General features: G+C 42.7%; 1 protein-coding gene across 1 annotated transcript in view; it reads left to right on the top strand.

The window, feature by feature from the left end:
* cdc42bpb (CDC42 binding protein kinase beta (DMPK-like)) overlaps positions 1-20,130 on the top strand; it is a 116,454-nt gene that overhangs the window by 27,921 nt on the left and 68,403 nt on the right. Inside the window, exon 2 of the mRNA XM_063002187.1 lies at positions 10,069-10,160. Within this exon, the coding sequence (XP_062858257.1) occupies positions 10,069-10,160 (92 nt within the window). The remainder of the gene's footprint in view (positions 1-10,068; positions 10,161-20,130) is intronic.

The following is a 20,130-nucleotide window of genomic DNA, read 5'->3' as shown; positions in this document are numbered from 1 at the left end:
TGTTTATCTGATACACTTGTAAGATGCGGGCATGATTTTATGGCATGGTGATTTGCATGTTGTAAACAATCTTTTTGTAAACTTATGCCAAGTTCACACTACATGACTTTCCAAGTGGTCAGGTCGCTGTACAGTTCACACTACACGACTGAATCTCTTGCACCCGGTAGTCTTTCAGTTGGTGTATATTTCACACTACACGACTGATCGGCGATAAGGGGTTTCACACTACACGATCCATCGCCAACTGGAATCGCAGGCGAGCTTCTCTGGTCTCCTTTTTTTTCTTCTTTACAAAAACACACGTGAGAAGTGACGAGGGTTTTAATGACACCACGTCCAAAAATGCACGTCAACAAGTAGCGAGTGATCAAAGTGTTTGTGGTCTGATGTGCAGCGTAAAATCAAAGAGGAAAAATAAATGAATCTGAGTGGATTTGGCAACACAAACAGTATATGGCTTGTTCTGTAGTAAAGTGGATGTTAATTAATAATTTTGTAATGCAGCGTGGGTGTTATGTTTTGCAGAGGACGATCAAATCAGAAATACTAAGTGTGTGTGCCGGTGTATCCTGATATAAACTATATCCTCTTCTGCATTTCCCTTCACGCTGTATCCTGCGTTCTCATTGGCTGTTCGACATGTCACTCATTCCCAGTTGCCCATCTGAGATCAGATATCTGGCGTGCTAGAAAACTCGATCCGGTCGGCGAGCCGGTCGGGTCGAGTTGTTGGATAGTTCACACTTAGCGACTGAGAGCCGAGTTTTGATCGCCGAGTGAACGCTGAGTTGCTCCCGACCCGGAAAATCAATCGCCGACCAGTCGCCGAGCGAAAATCAGGGCAAAAATCGTGTAGTGTGAACTAGGCATTAGGTAGTGGGGACTCTAAACAGAGGGTAAACTACTAAACAGCTAAAAAAGACACAAAAAAGTCACTGGTTGTTTTTTTCATTCATATGAAATATCTGGAACACCATGTTGACACATTGCACAGGCCTGAGAAAACAGGATCTGAATAAACAAAAGCAGGGCTGGCTTGTTTACATTTTTCTTGTTAGTGACAGACACATACTTCTGGCCTTCACTCTGCCACAATCTTTTTTTTTTTCTTCTATTTTTGCATTTCTGTTCTATTTTAAAGCCCTGTGATGGATTGGCGCCCTGTGCAGGCTGTTCCTACGTTCCTCTGTGGCACCAGACCCAGTGCAGCCTGACCAGGATAAAGCGGTTAAGGCAAATGAAAATGGGCGGCTCGGTGGGTAGCACTGTCGCATCACAGCAAGAAGATCCTGGGTTCACTATCACTGGGATCCAGGGTTTCAGTCCCCAGCGGTGTTATCAGCTGGTCGGACGTCTGCCTAAAGACATGATTGGCTGGTTTTGCAGGGGGGGTGTGGGGGTGGTTCTTGCTGATGGATTGGCGTTCAGTCAGGGGTATGATGCTGCATTGTGCCCAGTGATTACAGAGAAACCAGATCCACCCTGACCAGGATAAAGATTCCCCACCACCACCACCACCATGCAGGCACTTTGACCAGTTAGCAGAGGTCGTAACTGCCCAGCGATGAGGAACCCTGTTATCTGTTCCCTCCCCATACAGACACAGCCTGTCGTGTGTCTGTGTAGGTGCCCCATCCAAGTGTCAAGATAGATATACACACACCGATCAGCCATAACATTAAAACCACCTCCCTGTTTCTACACTCACTGTCCATTTTATCAGCTCCACTTACCATATAGAAGCACTTTGTAGTTCTACAATTACTGCCTATAGTCCATCTGTTTCTCTACATGCTTTGTTAGCCTGCTTTCACCTTCTTCTTCAATGGTCAGGACCCCCACAGGAGCATCACAAAGCAGGTATTATTTAGGTGGTGGATGATTCTCAGCACTGCAGTGACACTGACATGGTGGTGGTGTGTTAGTGTGTGTTGTGCTGGTATGAGTGGATCAGACACAGCAGCGCTGCTGGAGTTTTTAAATACCGTGTCCACTCACTGTCCACTCTATTAGACACTCCTACCTAGTTGGTCCACCTTGTAGATGTAAAGTCATAGACGATCGCTCATCTATTGCTGCTGTTTGAGTCGGTCAACTTCTAGACCTTAATCAGCGGTCACAGGACGCTGCCCACGGGGCGCTGTTGACTGGATATATTTTTGGTTGGTGGACTATTCTCAGTCCAGCAGGGACAGTGAGGTGTTTAAAAACTTCAGCAGCGCTGCTGTGTCTTATCCACTCATACCAGCACAACACACACTAGCACACCACCACCATGTCAGTGTCACTGCAGTGCTGAGAATGACCCACCACCCAAATAATACCTACTCTGTGGTGGTCCTGACCATTAAAGAACAGCATGAAAGGGGGCTAACAAAGCATGCAGAGAAACAGATGGACTACAGTCAGTAATTGTAGAACTACAAAGTGCTGCTGATAAAATGGACAGTGAGTGTAGAAACAAGGAGGTGATTTTAATGTCATGGCTGATCATTGTAGACTAAAAAATTGTGCACAAGCTTAACCTCTACTGATTATTTTTACACAGTCGTGTAAGCAACACTGAGCACTATTCAGCCTTCTGTGAATGAATCAGTTTCTAAACCTTTCTCTGCCATAATGACTGTCCAGGCTCAGGAAAATGTCAGCTTCTCAAAGAACCACAGTTATTTCAGAGGGGCGTGTTGTTGGAGTCATTCAGAGCTCAGCTTGTTTGTAACAGGGGGGCGTCCAGTCATCGTGGCTGGCTGATGCAGAATAGTTTTTTTTCCACGGTGTGACGCAGGGTAAACATTAGGCCTGACATTTAGCCTGCCTTAAGATAAAGCTAAGAGACTGAATGTGAATTCAATTTTGCGTTTAACAAACATGCAAACATAATGCAGGGGGTAAATAACAAATTTAATAATACAATAGTAAATATAAAGCACGTGGGTCGTTTGCCTTAATTCTATTACTTTTAGCTACACACCTTTAGCAATTAAAACCTGCTTGATGTGGAACAGGCCATGACTCAGCCACAGTGAATGAATGGTGGTGAGGTTTTACTGGAAAACCTACATGGTTAAAGCCCAACATAGTATTTTCCTAATGGTCTTTAGATGTCATAACAAGGGTGTTACTTTGTTTTGAAAAGTTACTAAAACTGCATCAACTTGTCTACCTAGATTTGGTCGTGCAGTGTATGGATCAAGGTTGGAGTTCTTTATTCTGTTACCTGATTGCTTCAGCATTTTGTTTATTTATTGGACACATCTTTATCTATTTTTTATCTATTGCTTCACATCTCTCTGTTCTGACTGAATATCCCAGACATTTACATTACGTTTACGTTTTCGGCATTTAGCAGACGCCCTTATCCAAAGCGACTTACATTACAGTTACAGTATACAGTCTGAGCAACTGAGGGTTAAGGGCCTTGCTCAAGGGCCCAACAGCAGCAACCTTGGGGCATTGGTGGGGCTTGAACCAGCAACCTTCTGATTACTAGTCCTGTACTTTAACCGCTAGGCTACGGCTTATGAGTCTGAAGATACCTGGGTATCATTCTGTCACAGCTTTCACCTCCACACCAGTGACTTCCCTTCCCGCTCTTTTCTGTTGGCACCGCTCTCACACGAGTGCGTTTGCCAGTTTGGCTTTGGTGCGGATAAGCCAGTTTTGGAAAGGCTGAAGCAGCTGCTTAACCAGTAGGCTTCAATCTGTTCCATGAGACTCAGCCAGACAAAGCCTTGCAGCTGGACTGGGATCAGTGTCTCACACTTTGTCATCATATTCACACAGACGTGGTTTAAAATAAGGGTAGTAAAGCTTGTTAGTCACAAAAATGCTACGTTATTCATGCTGAGTAAGTTATTCAGTTGTACACATGGAATCCACCAACAGCTGGACTTTGTACAAGCATGTGATTGAGAGCTCAATCTGTTGGACATCAGCAGTTGTAACTGAATTACTGTGGTACTAGTCATCCAGGATGCAGGCATGTCAATTTATAATATGGTTTTTAATCTGGATTTTTTTCACATCTTTGAAACATTAACCATAAGAGAACTGACTTACTTTGATCTCAGTTGCATTACATCACCAATATCCATACTCTTCATCCCCTCCCAAAATACTGACACTCCTATACAGACAGGGTTGAGGTGCAGAATATGGAAAGGCCGTTCCAGAAGCCTACTTCTAACCAGGTTTAACAATTCCAGCTCCAAATATGGGTCTTAATAAAAGGCCAAATTGTGTCCAATATTTAAGAATTTTAGGAATTTGAAGGTCATCTTTATTATTTTGTTCACTGACAGCAAAACTCTAATATCAGTACCACCACTATGCTCTACAGTAGGTACAGTGTTGTTGGATTTGGGTAATAGATGCCCTTCCTGAAGCAACCATCCTTACTATTATATGCCCAATAACCCACAAAAAATCCTGATTTTCTTGAATTACATAAAGATTAAAAGCCAAATATAGAACAGCAATTGTCATTAAACTTAAACTTGGTTTTGAACCCACCTCTAATGCCATGTATGTAGCCTAATTGAGCTGGAATGGCAATAAACACAAACAAACAAAACTATTATATGCCAGTGGGTCTGTTCGAAAATCTAGTGTGCTGCCTTGCTGCCTACTGCCTACCTAGGCAGCTTTCTAAGTAGAGAGGATTCTAATAAGACATCAAACTAACAAGGCAGGTTATTCAGACACACTACTTAGACAGCAATTATATCACCTCAGTTTTCGCTTACTAGGCTAACAGAGTTAGCCTCAGGCCATTCAAACCGGTAGCCCGCTAGCATGCCAGCTAACATCTCCCTTTGTGTTTATGGCATGCATGATCTTTGGGTTTCATTTGCTAATCACTGCACCCTGTTCCCTGCCAGTGTGAGACTTGAAACAGAAATGAACGGCAACGGACACGTTCGGCCAATCACGTTATTTTATTTCTGGTTTTCGAATTGCATCACATCACTGTCTACACGCAAGCTTGCTTGAAGCAAACCCCAGACCCAGAGTACCCAGAGTGCGACAGGGCTAGTATACTGTTTGCAACCATGGCCAGATGTACCGGTTTTTAAAATTCAAACAAACGGGTACAGATCAAAGTTACATGTGTGAAAACTAGAGATGCATGAGTACCGATACCGGTATCGGGTATTTGCCCGATACCGCGCTCATTAACTCGTACTCATACTCGCAAACGAGGCTCCGATACTAAACATCCGATACCGTGTGCCTAGTGCACGTTGCTGCGTTATACCTAGTTCACACTACACGATTTTTGCCCTGATTTTCGCTCGGCGACTGGTCGGCGCTAGATTTGCCGGCTCGGGAGCAACTAGGCGTTCGCTCGGCGATCAAAACTCGGCTCTCAATCGCTGATAGTGTGAACTATCCAACAACTCGATCCGACCGGCTCGCCGAGCGCTCGGCGACCGGATCGAGTTTTCTAGCATGTCAGATATCTGATCCAATAGGTATTGGTATCGGTATCGGCAAGTACAAAAATACATGTACTTGTACTGGTACTCGGTTGGGAAAAAATGGTATCGATGCATCCCTAGTGAAAACACCATAAAAGATGACAATTTATAACATTTAAGACATGAGATTTACCCCAGTGTCAGGAATAAATCAAAAATACGTTACGGAAAACATACAGACCAAGTTATTTACACTAGATGTAGAGTAAGCCATTCCAGATTCACACAAAAACACTTAATACTAGGAGAAGACCTCACACTTTGCAAAAATGTCAGACACCAATCAACATAATACATGTCCTGGAAGTACAACAGAGAAAGACAGAGAAGATTGCATATGCCCTGTACATTAATGAAGAAGTTCCAAGGTAATTCAGAAATAATCCTCAAATTCCTTAATAATATAAGACTGAAAACATAATATAATACCAGACCACAGATTCCTGTCATGAATATCACAATAACCTTGCGCTATAAAACCAAACAAACACAATATTTAAGGACAAAATTTGCCATTGTAATGGTGGTGTATTTAGCCTTCTCTGGCACAGCTGAAAACCTGATTTAGAACTGAGCAAAACTATAATACCACTACCATCACTATGCTGTACAGTAGGTACAGTGTTGTTGGATTTGGTAGTAATGCAAAAGGAAACATGTAGCCCAATTTTTTTCACCTGGAAAAAATTTGCCATTGTGACGTTGCTGTATTTAGCCATCTCTACTCTAGCACAACTGAAAACCTGATGCCAGGCTTTTGTTGAATCTCCACGTGAAAAGCAGCTGATGCCGTTTTGCTACTGTACTACATGACCATTCCCCAATGGAGGGTCAAGGCTGTGTGGGAAAAGCAGGCCTGTTAGTAGACTTAGGTGTGATAAACGCCTTTGTACACAGGACTCCACACACATCCTCATATGGTTAAGGCTTTTGGCCAGCTTAGCCATGTCTTGGGTGTCTGCCAGACCCCCTGTAGTGCCCTGTTACAAATAAGGGAGGGGCCGCCAAGGAAACAGGATGCAGTCCTCATTGTTTGATTGGAATCTGTCTAGTAGTAGAAATATCGGGCTTGACTTCATGTTCCGCACATGCGTTTCTGTTACTCAATGTGCCCTCTTAAGAATTAAGAATTGTTATGAGGGTTTTTATACAAGCTTGTATTTGAGGAACAATGCGGTGGTGTTAAATGATACACAGCAGACCTATCGCACATAATGTTCTCGAAGGCCACCGGACATCTGGTTTTGTAAACCTTTATAACAATTCAGCTTTGGGCAGGTCAGTACAGAGGAATCATGAAGCGCTGACCACAGAGCACACTTTAACTGCGCATTACAATGACATTTTCGGCATTTAGCAGACGCCTTTATTCAAAGCGACTTACAGCACTGTGACAGTATACAGTCTAAGCAATTGAGGGTTAAGGGCCTTGCTCAAGAGCCCAATAGCAGCAACCTGGCAGTGGTGGGGTTTGAACCAGTGACCCTCTGATTACTAGTCCAGTCCAGTACCTTAACCGCAAGACTTTAACTGCCCTCAGTTGTAGATCTGCACTTGAAATGATAAAAAAAAAAAATGTACATGTACTTGTACTTTTGTGACTAAATCCTTTTTGCCTCACAGCAAGAAGGTCCTGGGTTCGATCCCCAGGTGGGGCGGTCCGGGTCCTTTCTGTGTGGAGTTTGCATGTTCTCCCCGTGTCTGCGGGGGTTTACTCCGGGTGCTCCGGTTTCCTCCCACAGTCCAAAGACATGCAAGTGAGGTGAATTGGAGACACCAAATTGTCCATGACTGTGTTTGATATAAACTTGTGAACTGATGAATCTTGTGTAACGAGTAACTACCGTTCCTGTCATGAATGTAACCAAAGTGTAAAACATGACGTTAAAACCCTAATAAACAAACAAACGAAATCCTTTTTGGCTGCTCCTGTATTTTTGGAGTCACCGTAGTGGATCATTCTGGTCCGCATACCTGATTTGGCATTGTTTTTATTAGAGATGGATCGATCGATCGGCTATGAATCGGTATCGGCCGATTTTTAATCAAAATATGCTATCGGCGATCGGCCGATATTTCCTAAATGTAGCCGATCCGATCGTGTGATATATAAAAGATCACGTTAACAGCTCAGTGGATTGATCCAGACTTTGAGCTACGAAGCACCAACCATCACATCACCATTCATCAACCATCGTACAGAAACCACGGTGAAAGCTCTTCATGACCTAAAATAACATCATTAACGTTGTGCATCATACATACGATGTAATTTTGCTGATTGTAATATTTACTTTAAAAAGATAATTCAACCCGGTCACATCTGAGTCGATTCTATCAGCACGTTATATAAACTCCTGGTTCACTTTGGTCAATCGTAAGCGGTTCTTGATTGTGATGTAGATGAGAACAGAAAACGTTACAGAGCCAATCCGAGGCAAAAGTTTATTCATTACCAAATTCATTAGTTCAGGATCATCTGCTGAACTTTTAGGATCATCAGAAAACTTTAAGCTCCTTAGACGGAACGAGTCTGACTCGGTTACAGATCTGTGGTAATAGCAGTTTAATTAAGCTTTTTAATTAAGCTTTTTAATGTAAGAGAGTCACACAAAATGTTCTGTATTAGTTGGTGTTTATTTAAAACCACGACATTTAATTAATAACAGTAAACACGGAGAGATAACTGAGAAGAGAAACTTACGCTTCGCGGAAAATGAATCGACTCGTGAATCACTTTAAGCGATACAGTGAACAGATAATTTCTCTTAAAGGCACAAACACACACGCACGCACGCACGCACGCACGCACGCGCGCTGCTCCGGTTTATCTTCACTGTAAGGCCCTTTTTTTTTTTTTTTTTTTTTTTTTTTTTTTTTTTTTTTTTTTTTTTAAATAAATTTTTACCCCTTTTTCTCCCCTTTTTAGCGCATCCAATTGTTCAATTAGCATCGTGCTTCCTCTCTGTCTATGCCGAACCCTGCCCTGACGGAGGTGATTGAAGCTAACCCGTATCCCCTCCGAAACACGAGCAGCAGCCAGATGCATCTTTGCCACCCACACATTGACGAGTTTGGCGCCACCTAGCGTTGCATGCGGAGAGACACACCCTATGGGCACCCCCTCCCATCTCTGTGTAAGCACCTCCAATCAGCCGGCAGAGAACGCAATCGCATTCTGACAGAGAGAGACCCACATCCGGTTCTTTGTCCCACCCCCCACATGAGCAACCGGCCAATCGTTGCTCATATAGCCACTCAGCTTCGAACCGGTAAAGCAAGGCTGGATTCGATACGACGCTTCTCAGAATCCAGCCCTGGTTGCAGCGCGTTTCTTTTTACCGCTGCGCCACCTGAGCGGCTCACTGTAAGGCTCTTTTTAAGGTTTTTTCAGACTGAACTGGATAACATTAAACCTGCGTGTGTGTGTGGTCAGTTAGACTAATGAAATATGTCTCCTGTGGGTAAAAAAAATAATTGTTTGATGTACTAAATCTAAATTTGCAACCCCCCCATCGTAATCGGCCATCGGCCGATATCCCTGAAAGGAGATCGGAGATCGGAATCGGTGCCGATCGGTACATCTCTAGTTTTTATACTAAATGCTGTTCTTGACTCAACCCTCCTTATTTGTATCCAGCCTCCAAGATTCAAACCTTGTATTTTAGCAGTACTGGACTAGTGAGACACGTACCTTCTTTATTAGAAAAATATCCCTGGCTCTCGGGTGGTGCAGTGGGGCACACACTACCACTGCTGACATTTTAAGCTCAAATCCCAGCTCTGCTATCAGTTGGCCGGACACCTATACAAACAATAATTGGCTTGTCTGGGAAAGGGAAGACAGGAGGGATTCCTCATAACTGCTTCAATTTTGACCTCTGCTGGCTGATTGATGGCCCTGCACAAACACAGCCAGACACTGGGGATAATGGAGATCAGGGTGTGACTCTCCGTGCATGATACGGATCACAATATAAACCTGTCCAGTGTAGGTGAAATGAAGCGATCGGTTATCGTGTGTTAGTGACAGCCCTCCTCGGTCAGGAGTGGAGGTCTGCAGCAGTTGAGGTGAAATACGATTGGGTAATTGGATACGATTAGATTGAGAGAAAATTGTGGAGTTCTCCAAGTTTGTTGTGCTTTTCCTCTGGTATATGCAGTGCTGTAACTGTGCAAAACTGCATAATATGTTTTGTTTTTGTTAAAAACCTTCAATCTTGGACTTTGCTATATGAATTAGACATAATTATTAATCAAACGGTACAGTCCTGACAGTCACCAGATCTCAACACACCTGAATCAAATCCACAGTACAGTCAGATCGTAATAATATATTCAAATTATTTCTTAACTAAATGTAGTTGTTTTTTGTTGTATGAATTAACAAATTGGGACAAGGCCCTTAACCCTGTCTGCTCCAGGGGTGCCGTACGATGGCTGACCCTGCGCTCTGACCCCGGCTTCCGAACAAGCTGGGATATGCGAAGAAAGAATTTCATTGTACTGTCTATCTTAAATAGATTTAAAGCAAATAAGGAGGATGTTGTTGCTGACCGATCTCTCTCTCTTTCTCTATCTGCAGTGAAGCCGTTCACCACCACAGTAAAGGACATGCGTCTGCACAGGGACGACTTTGAGATGCTGAAGGTCATAGGCCGGGGTGCCTTCGGAGAGGTAAACCAGAAACCTAAAATCACATCTGAATACTTCACACATACACCGATCAGCCATAACATTAAAACCACCTCCTTGTTTCTACACTCACTGTCCATTTTATCAGCTCCACTTACCATATAGAAGCACTTTGTAGTTCTACAATTACTGACTGTAGTCCATCTGTTTCTCTACATACTTTTTTAGCCTGCTTTTACCCTGTTCTTCAATGGTCAGGACCACCACAGAGCAGGTATTATTTAGGTGGTGGATCATTCTTAGCACTGCAGTGGCACTGACATGGTGGTGGTGTGTCAGTGTGTGTTGTGCTGGTATGAGTGGATCAGACACAGCAGCACTGCTGGAGTTTTTAAATACCGTGTCCACTCACTGTCCACTCTATTAGACACTCCTACCTAGTTGGTCCACCTTGTAGATGTAAAGTCAGAGACGATCGCTCATCTATTGCTGCTGTTTGAGTTGGTCATCTTCTAGACCTTCATCAGTGGTCACAGGACGCTGCCTACAGGGCGCTGTTGGCTGGATATATTTTTGGTTGGTGGACTATTCTCAGTCCAGCAGTGACAGTGAGGTGTTTAAAAACTCCAGTAGTGCTGCTGTGTCTGATCCACTCATACCAGCACAACACACACTAACACACCACCACCATGTCAGTGTCACTGCAGTGCTGAGAATCATCCACCACCCAAATAATACCTGCTCTGTAGTGATCCTGTGAGAGTCCTGACCATTGAAGAACAGCGTGAAAGGGGGCTAACAAAGCATGCAGAGAAACAGATGGACTACAGTCAGTAATTGTAGAACTACAAAGTAGGGCTGGGCGATTTTGCAAAAAAAAAAAAAATCTCGATTATTTTAAAATTATAACCGATTGTCGATTACGATTTCGAATTTTTTTGTTCTTGTATAGTGCAATTGAAATAAGACTCAAATTTCTTTTTTTTCTGTTGTAATTTAAAAGAAAATAGTAACACCTATAATTATCCTTTCAAGGGACTCAAACTTTATAACAATAACAATATTACAATAATTAACAATAATTAAAACAAAATAGAAATCTGAATTATCTACATCCTTTATAAGAATAGCTCTTATTTTAAATATTGTGCAGCAGAACCACCTTACATTAGAAAAAGAACTACAAAAAGTTCTTTACAGGTTTCTTAAAAAGAACACAAGCCTGTACTGTGCTGTTTCCACCACTGAGTGAGTCTGTATCAGTATCTACACTTTGGTGCATTAAGTAATCACTCAGCTCAGCTCTGATTTTGTCCTCTTGTGACTCTGGGGGGTGGATGGAGGGGGCACGTTCTGCTTCTAACTATATGGACTACAAATCCCATGCTCTCACGGACTGTCACGTGTCCCGGTCAGCCAATCCTGATCGCGCTCACCGGAGTTTTGATTCAGTTCGGCGGTGTTTGATTCAGTGAATCTTAATTAAACTCTTCTGTTTGTGTCTCGTTTTGCCGATCGTGTTTGCGCTCCTTATTACTGAATTGAACCGTTACCGTGTATAACCCTTGTTGTCTTCCATTTACTTTGTTTTTGCCCTTTTGATATTAAACTTTCCCTGATTCATATTCCGCGAGCGTCTGGTCAGTTTCTGCCTCCTGACATGTTGGTATTTTAATGAAAATATGAAGTATGTAAACAATCGCGATTGTCACATTCTAACATCGGGTAAAAACGCTCATGCGAATTAACCGAATTAATCGTGAAAATCACCCAGCCCTACTACAAAGTGCTCCAATATGGTTAGTGGAGCTGATAAAATGGACAGTGAGTGTAGAAACAAGGAGGTGGTCATAATGTTATGGCTGATCTGTGTATTTGTTCTATGAGAAAGTCTAGGAATGCAAACAGATGAGCTTTGTTATTGTTTCAGTATTGTATCCATAACACATTCTGCACCGTAATGTTCATTACACAGCGTCCAAATTTCCAACACAAACAATAAGTTATCAATATGAAACAGCAAGTCCCTTAAAGTCTTTATCTACTGCCCCAAGCTCATTCCTTCCTTCCCACCTTCTTTGTCTTGTTTCTCTTTCTGTTTCGTCTCTCTGTTCCCATGAGGCCGGGCCTGGTCTGACCCAGCCCTGCTTTGCTGTTTTTGGGCCAGGACGGATCTGGGTGTTTAAGATGGATCATTCTGTAAAACTGTGGAATGTGCTGCCAGAGTCTGGACTAAGTCAATAATGCCTCCACCTTTTTTCTGTTTGGATCTTTTTGAAACTTAAGAGTCATAAATACAAACTAACCTTTCATCCACCTATTATCTTCTATGGATCTTGTATAATACACTTTCTGTGAACTTCGGGAATGTTCTAGAAAAATAGTGAACCGACATTAGATTCAAATTTGCTTTGGCTGTTTTAGTTGTGTTTCAGTTCCAATCCATTGTTTACAAAAGCTCTCCTCTACACAGGTGGCTTTCTAGAACACATATTTTTATGCCTTCACATTTGGTGTGTTTTATTGAGGCCTAGACTGTTACATAGATTTAGTATTTAAATCTAATTACTTTTGGGTCATAAAATAAACGTTTGTGTTGCATAAATCAGGGGAGGTTATGGCTATGCTCTTACTGGTTTGGTAACTATAATAAAATGTACAGATGTACAGATCCTGATACCTATTTTATTTATTATTTATAAATAAATATTTAATTTATTTATGCATTTTTTCCATTTTCTCTCAATTTAATGTAGCCAAATAGTCTTCTGCTGCTGGGGATCCCAGTCTAATCTGAGGAGTGTATATTTGCCTGACACACACTCCTTTCAGTGTGTGTGCACAGTCCACCGACCTTTTCTTATTTGCCCATATTTGCGCACCAAGAGTCACACACTGATTTCCGCAGTCCTCCACTTCTGTACATGCACCTCAGGTACTAACCCTCATTACACAGCATGAAGACTCCACCTTCTTGTTTAGTCCAGTCTTCTTCTACTTAGCAATTTTGTCTGTAACGTGCACTGCCAGGTGTGCCTGCTAGGGGGTGCCTAGCCGACCGGTAGCAGAGCTAAGATTCAAACTCTGAGAGTTCAGAATCCCAGTGCTGGTGTGTTAGTGGAACATCCCACTGCACCACCTGAGTGCCTTCCAGTTTCATTTAATAAAAATCTGGATTATTATGTAATAGGACAGTGGTAGCTCAACAGTCAAGGTACTCTGCTAGTAATCTGAAGCCATAAGTGTTAAATAAATTACAATTCCACATTTATAATAAAATCAAAGTTTTTATTTTTGAGCATGTTCCCAGTTGGCGTTCGGTCAACTCTTCAAAGCATATTCATGCTGTTATGTTTAGGGCAGCTAGACTGGCCTGACAAGTCCAAGCCAAAAGCAGCCAGTGGATCAGCTGGTTTAAACCTTTTTATTCTCTTTCATTTTCAGCTTGGCGGCACGGTGGCTCAGTGGGTAGAACTGTTACCTCATAGCAAGAAGGTCCTGGGTTCGATCCCCAGGTGGGGCGGTCCGGGTCCTTTCTGTGTGTAGTTTGCATGTTCTCCCCGTGTCTGCATGGGTTTCCTCCGGGTGCTCCGGTTTCCTCCGACAGTCCAAAGACTGTGTTTGATATTAAACTTGTGTAATGAGGAACTACCGTTACTGTCATGAATGTAACCAAAGCGTGTAAAACATGACGTTAAAATCCTAATAAATAATTACATTCATTTTCAGCAACTGCTTCATCCTGAACAGGGTTGTGGCAGGTCCAGTTCCACTGGGAAACACTGGGGAAAGGCTGTAACAACCCTAACCAGGCACAAATCTATCGCTTCACCCCTACCCAACCCCAAACCCCCATAGCCAATCATGTCTGTTTATATTCAGCACTTAACGATCTTAACGATAATTGGTTAGCAGTGTACACCACTCTACAACTCAACAGCTTTATTTTAATTCAACAGTCAAGTGAATGTTAATTGTCTATACTAATTAAACCCTGAAGGATTTTAAAGTAGCTTAGCAGGACCCTAGCAGCCACTATACATTAACATGGCTCTGAATGGTATGTACTGTAGAAAACCCATCACTGCCATTTGTCCAAACCTGGCAGCTTATTTAATACATTTTAAAGCACTTCAGATATCTCAATTTTGGGACAGAGGGTGGCATGGCGGTGAATGCCACATGGCAACTGACTTCTTGTTTTGAGTTTGCTTCGTACCCTTGGTCTGCAAGGAATGTTGTATGCTCATATGTATGCTCTTTCTCATATCCGGGCATTTAGAACTTCCAGATGGTAGATTGTCTGCATTAAATTGTCTTAAGCTTTGAGTGATGAAATGAAACAAATGTGTGAATAGATAAAGCAGTTAGTAAAACAAATTAATGAATAACAGAGGTCAGCTTGGCTTGTTACCAAATATAGAATGCTTAGACTGGGCCATTAGGCTCATATGCCATTTTTTAATTTGATTTGAAATATTTATGTGTGGAATGATTCCAAACACTTATGTCCTAGGTTTCCTAACTGACAATGCCAGCCTGAGTGGCAGTAGTGGGACAGGAAGCAGGGCAGGATGGTGCAGCTTTCAGGAAATGAACAGTGTCTCAAAGGAGAGGCTGTTTCTAAAATAGCTCTTCCTTTACAGATACCGCACTGAGAAGCAGAGACTCATCCTTGTGGCCTTTCCCTGCTTCAGGATGTGGTGTACTTCATTTAAAGGGTCAATCAGTTCACATTTTCCTTTTCATGGTTTTCGACTTAAAAAAAAAAAAGTTGCACTCAACTTTCAGTAATGTCCAGATTTCTGTAATGACCATTAGGCAAGATTGAAGATTTATTTGTTCCATACACGGTCATATACAGTAATCAACCTGCAGTTAAATGTAAAAGCTGAGCCAACTCTGCAAGAATGTGCAAGAATGTGCAAAGTTGAAGCTAGAAAGTCTCTGACTTTACATCTACAAGGTGGACCAACTAGGTAGGAGTGTCTAATAGAGTGGACAGTGAGTGGACACAGTATTTAAAAGCTCCAGCAGCACTGCTGTGTCTAATCCACTCATACCAGCACAACACACACTAACACACCACCACCATGTCAGTATCACTGCCGTGCTGAGTATGATCCACCACCTAAATAATACCTGCTCTGTGGTGGTAATGTGGGGGTCCTGACCATTTGAAGAACAGGTTAATTTGAAAGCAGGTTAAAAAAAATATGTAGAGAAATAGATGGACTACAGTCAGTAATTGTAGACCTACAAAGTGCTTTTATATGGTAAGTGGAGCTGATAAAATGATTTTTTACAAACTATGCAAAAGGATGCTGCACATTTCCCTTTTTGTGTAAAAAAAAAAAAAAAAAACTGAAATGAAATTTTAAAACAAATTCCACATTATATAAATAACTGAATAATACAGTGGTACCTTGGTATACGTCCTTAATCCGTTCCAGATCCTTGGACTTATACCAAACAGGACGTATGCCAAACGAATTTTTCCCATAAGAAATAAAGGGAAAATGATTAATCCGTTCCCATGAAAAAAAATCCTATTGTTATTGGCATATTATACGTTTATGGGGTTGTATAAAATAATTTATAAAACAGATAGTTCAGTCCTAAAATCTGATTGGCTGAGCTGCGTTCAAAGCCATTGTAAAATCCCCGATATACGCGCATCTATGACCACCTCACATCATTCCATATTAATACGCCTCTGAAAAGAAAAAGTACAAACTTGGTTGAACACTATTTTAAGTCATGTACTATACATGGAAATGTCCAGATTAATATAAACAGTAATCTTAATCATTAAGCGGGTGTTTCGTCCAAGAAATAGTGTAATAGTGTTTGTGGAGGAATGTTTATTGCGAATGTTATGTTTGCCCTCATGTTGCCTAGCAACATGGCACACCGTTAACGGGATTACAGTACCTGAAAATTCTCAGAGAGTTATAGCGCGGGTTGTTTACTGAATGGTAGCAACTGGCGTAATGACGCTCGTGGCTTTGTCTCGCGAGAGGTAAACAAGGGTAGCGCGCGGTGTCGTGACTCATTTTGACCCATACAAGTTCTAGCATGCGAGTCGTATTCCAAACAAAGGTCGTATACAAGTAAAATTGTTCACGTCCAAACAGGACGTATACCAAGTTGAACTTATTCCAAAGCGGACGTATACCGAGGTTCCACTGTACAAATAAAAAAAAAGTATCCTCAAATAAATTCGGCTGGAAAATTCCAAACTTGGCAACCCTGTAGTGACTTCAACCAGGCGAGGTGAATAGTGCCAGTGCCCTCTGCTGTTTAAAGTGAAATTGTTACACACGTTAATCGATTTTTAACTGTCTTGGGGTGCATCGTTACATCCCTACTTAAAATCGAATTTTTAACGGTGGCCCTAATACTCTGTCATAGGTTGGCACTTAGATTTTCAAGAATATCATTTCACAGTTTAAGCAATAAGGTTTGGGTTGCTTCGAAACTTGACGCCTACTTTAATCCACACAGCGTTCACTGTGGTCAGTACTTTCACATAGTATCACACAGTTTGAGGTGAAGAAGTGTACACGTAGCCCTGCTGCACTCATTCACACTCCCAGCCGTTTCCTCTAGCTGAAACTTTACAGGATGCATGTCCAGATCAGTCACTGCATTTCCTGTTTATGATTGATGCATGAGTCCCCTAAGGGAGTGTTGGTCAGTAGGGAGGTTCAGGATTGCCGCATGACTGGTCGTTACGGTACACAAGGTCCCACACGCTGAAAAATGCACTTCAACAGCTGCCAAAATGTCCACTCCCTTCTCCCCCCCCAACAACCCCCCACCACCACCTTCCATAACCTTGTAATGAATAATTCATTACAGTGGTGAGGGAGGGTAGGGAAACAGGACAGACCTAGCTATAACAATGAATATCAGAAGTTTTAGTGTTTGCTTGACACTTTAAGAAATACATATTAGCGATTATCTAACAAGGCCTGTCGCCCAGGTGGGGCAACTGTAAAGTACGCTAGACCCCCTACCGCTGTGATACGGGGTTTGAATCACAACAGTGCTGTTGGTCCGGTCGGATGTCTGCATAAACATAATTGCCTAGTGTCTTAAAAATGAAACCGGGGTTAAACAGCCTAGCCAACGGGAGGTGTACCTGTCACTGCGCTCTCAGTGCCGGTCCCAAGCCCGAATAAAAACAGAAGGGTTGTGTCAGGAAGAGCATCCAGAGTAAAAACTGTCTGGTATGCTGACCAGATCTGCTCTAATGTAATGGCAATGTACCCCTAATACATATACATGGCAACTCAAAAATAAATATGGCTTGTCACAGATATTACATAATTACTTTAAAAAAACGGATTTGTTGATTGTTGGACAATGACAGTTAATTGTTAGCTTCCATAGTCCTTCAAATTCCACTAAATCTTTTTATCCAATGATTGATCGTCATTAGTTGGTTGTTCGCTGAAGAGTTTATATGGGTCTATGCAAATATCAAACACCGATTTGTTGTGCTAACAAGGCTTTTAAGTTAACTGGGTTCAAAACAGGTTAACATAGCACTGATGTGGCCGCTCAGGTGGCGCAGCAGTAAAAACACACGCTGGAACCAGAGCTGGCATCTCGAATACATCGTATCGAATCTCAGCTCTGCCTGCCGGCTAAGGCTGAGTGGCCACATGAACAACGATTGGCCTGTTGTTCAGATATGGGCGGGACTAAGCCAGATGGGGTCTCTCTCTCATGACTGGTGCAATTACGACCTCTGCTGGCTGATTGGTGGCGTCTGCACAGAGATGGGAAAAGAGTGCTGTCAGGGTGTGTCTCTCCGTACACAGCGCTGAGCTGCACTGCACTCGTCAAAGTGTAGGTGATAAGATGCATACGGCATGCTGCCCACGTGTCGGAGGGGGTGTGGGTTAGCTTCGTTCTCCTCAATCAGAGCAGGGATCGGCATTGGTGGAGAGGAAGCATGACTCAATCGGGCAATTGGACGCGCTAAAAAGAGTGAAAAAGGGGAGAAAATGCATAAATAAAGTAATTAAAATTAAGTACTTATAATATAACTGTGGTGTATTAAGTGGTATATTAAAAATATTCCCAACACCAGTGCAATATGAAAAGTCACTAAGCTCTTCAGTGTGACTTATTCCACTGCCATTGTTTGTCTTTGGTGAATGTTCAGTTTTAACTACTCCACCTGTTAGCAGTGTGGTTGACCTAGCAGACCTGGTCAGTTTAAAGCTCCATTGATGGCCATGCACAGACCAACTCTTGAGTTTAAAGCTCAGCTGTTATGTCGAGCTGGCTGTGCGTGATGGAGAGAGAGGTGGACGTGGTTTGTCATCATTGCTGCTGCAAATGTGGTCTCTGCTTTCTGGTTGAGGTGCCTGCACTAGTGGTACAGGGGTTGGACAAAATAACTGAAACACCTGTCATTTTAGTGTGGGAGGTTTCATGGCTAAATTGGACCAGTCTGGTGGCCAATCTTCATTAATTGCACATTGCACCAGTAAGAGCAGAGTGTGAAGGTTCAATTAGCAGGGTAAGAGCACAGTTTTGCTCAAAATATTGCAATGCACACAACATTATGGGTGACATACCAGAGTTCAAAAGAGGACAAATTGTTGGTGCACGTCTTGCTGGCGCATCTGTGACCAAGACAGCAAGTCTTTGTGATGTATCAAGAGCCACGGTATCCAGGGTAATGTCAGCATACCACCAAGAAGGACAAACCACATCCAACAGGATTAACTGTGGACGCAAGAGGAAGCTGTCTGAAAGGGATGTTCTGGTGCTAACCCGGATTGTATCCAAAAAACATAAAACCACGGCTGCCCAAATCACGGCAGAATTAAATGTGCACCTCAACTCTCCTGTTTCCACCAGAACTGTCCGTCGGGAGCTCCACAGGGTCAATATACACGGCCGGGCTGCTATAGCCAAACCTTTGGTCACTCGTGCCAATGCCAAACGTCGGTTTCAATGGTGCAAGGAGCGCAAATCTTGGGCTGTGGACAATGTGAAACATGTATTGTTCTCTGATGAGTCCACCTTTACTGTTTTCCCCACATCCGGGAGAGTTACGGTGTGGAGAAGCCCCAAAGAAGCGTACCACCCAGACTGTTGCATGCCCAGAGTGAAGCATGGGGGTGGATCAGTGATGGTTTGGGCTGCCATATCATGGCATTCCCTTGGCCCAATACTTGTGCTAGATGGGCGCGTCACTGCCAAGGACTACCGAACCATTCTGGAGGACCATGTGCATCCAATGGTTCAAACATTGTATCCTGAAGGCGGTGCCGTGTATCAGGATGACAATGCACCAATACACACAGCAAGACTGGTGAAAGATTGGTTTGATGAACATGAAAGTGAAGTTGAACATCTCCCATGGCCTGCACAGTCACCAGATCTAAATATTATTGAGCCACTTTGGGGTGTTTTGGAGAAGCGAGTCAGGAAACGTTTTCCTCCACCAGCATCATGTAGTGACCTGGCCACTATCCTGCAAGAAGAATGGCTTAAAATCCCTCTGACCACTGTGCAGGACTTGTATATGTCATTTCCAAGACGAATTGACGCTGTATTGGCCGCAAAAGGAGGCCCTACACCATACTAATAAATTATTGTGGTCTAAAACCAGGTGTTTCAGTTATTTTGTCCAACCCCTGTAGATACCAAAAGAAACGGCTGACAACTGCATGTGTGCTAGTCTGTGGCTCTCCTTGGCCAGGGTGGGGGTGGTGCATTGGCTGAGGAGTCATCATTGGGAATTGGGAACAAGAAGCTTGGGAGGAAAGGGGGTGGGGTGCATGGGAATGCATAGAAATAACAAAAAAAAGCCATGAAATTATTAACAGATTAAAATGATTACTTATAGTGAAAGGTAAACTGAGAAGCCAGCTGTGTTACAGTCAGTGTTTTTTGAAAATGTTTATCTTGTGTCAATGACTTATGGCTTTGTTGAAAAGCTCAAAGTCTGTACAGAGCCCAACCTTTCAGTGTGATTACAAAA

The sequence above is a fragment of the Trichomycterus rosablanca genome, chromosome 9 (genome assembly GCF_030014385.1).
Source record: "Trichomycterus rosablanca isolate fTriRos1 chromosome 9, fTriRos1.hap1, whole genome shotgun sequence".
In the NCBI taxonomy this organism is placed as follows: Eukaryota; Metazoa; Chordata; class Actinopteri; order Siluriformes; family Trichomycteridae; genus Trichomycterus; species Trichomycterus rosablanca.
The sequence above is the reverse complement of the archived record's forward strand: the minus strand, read 5'-3'. Positions and strand labels throughout refer to the sequence as shown.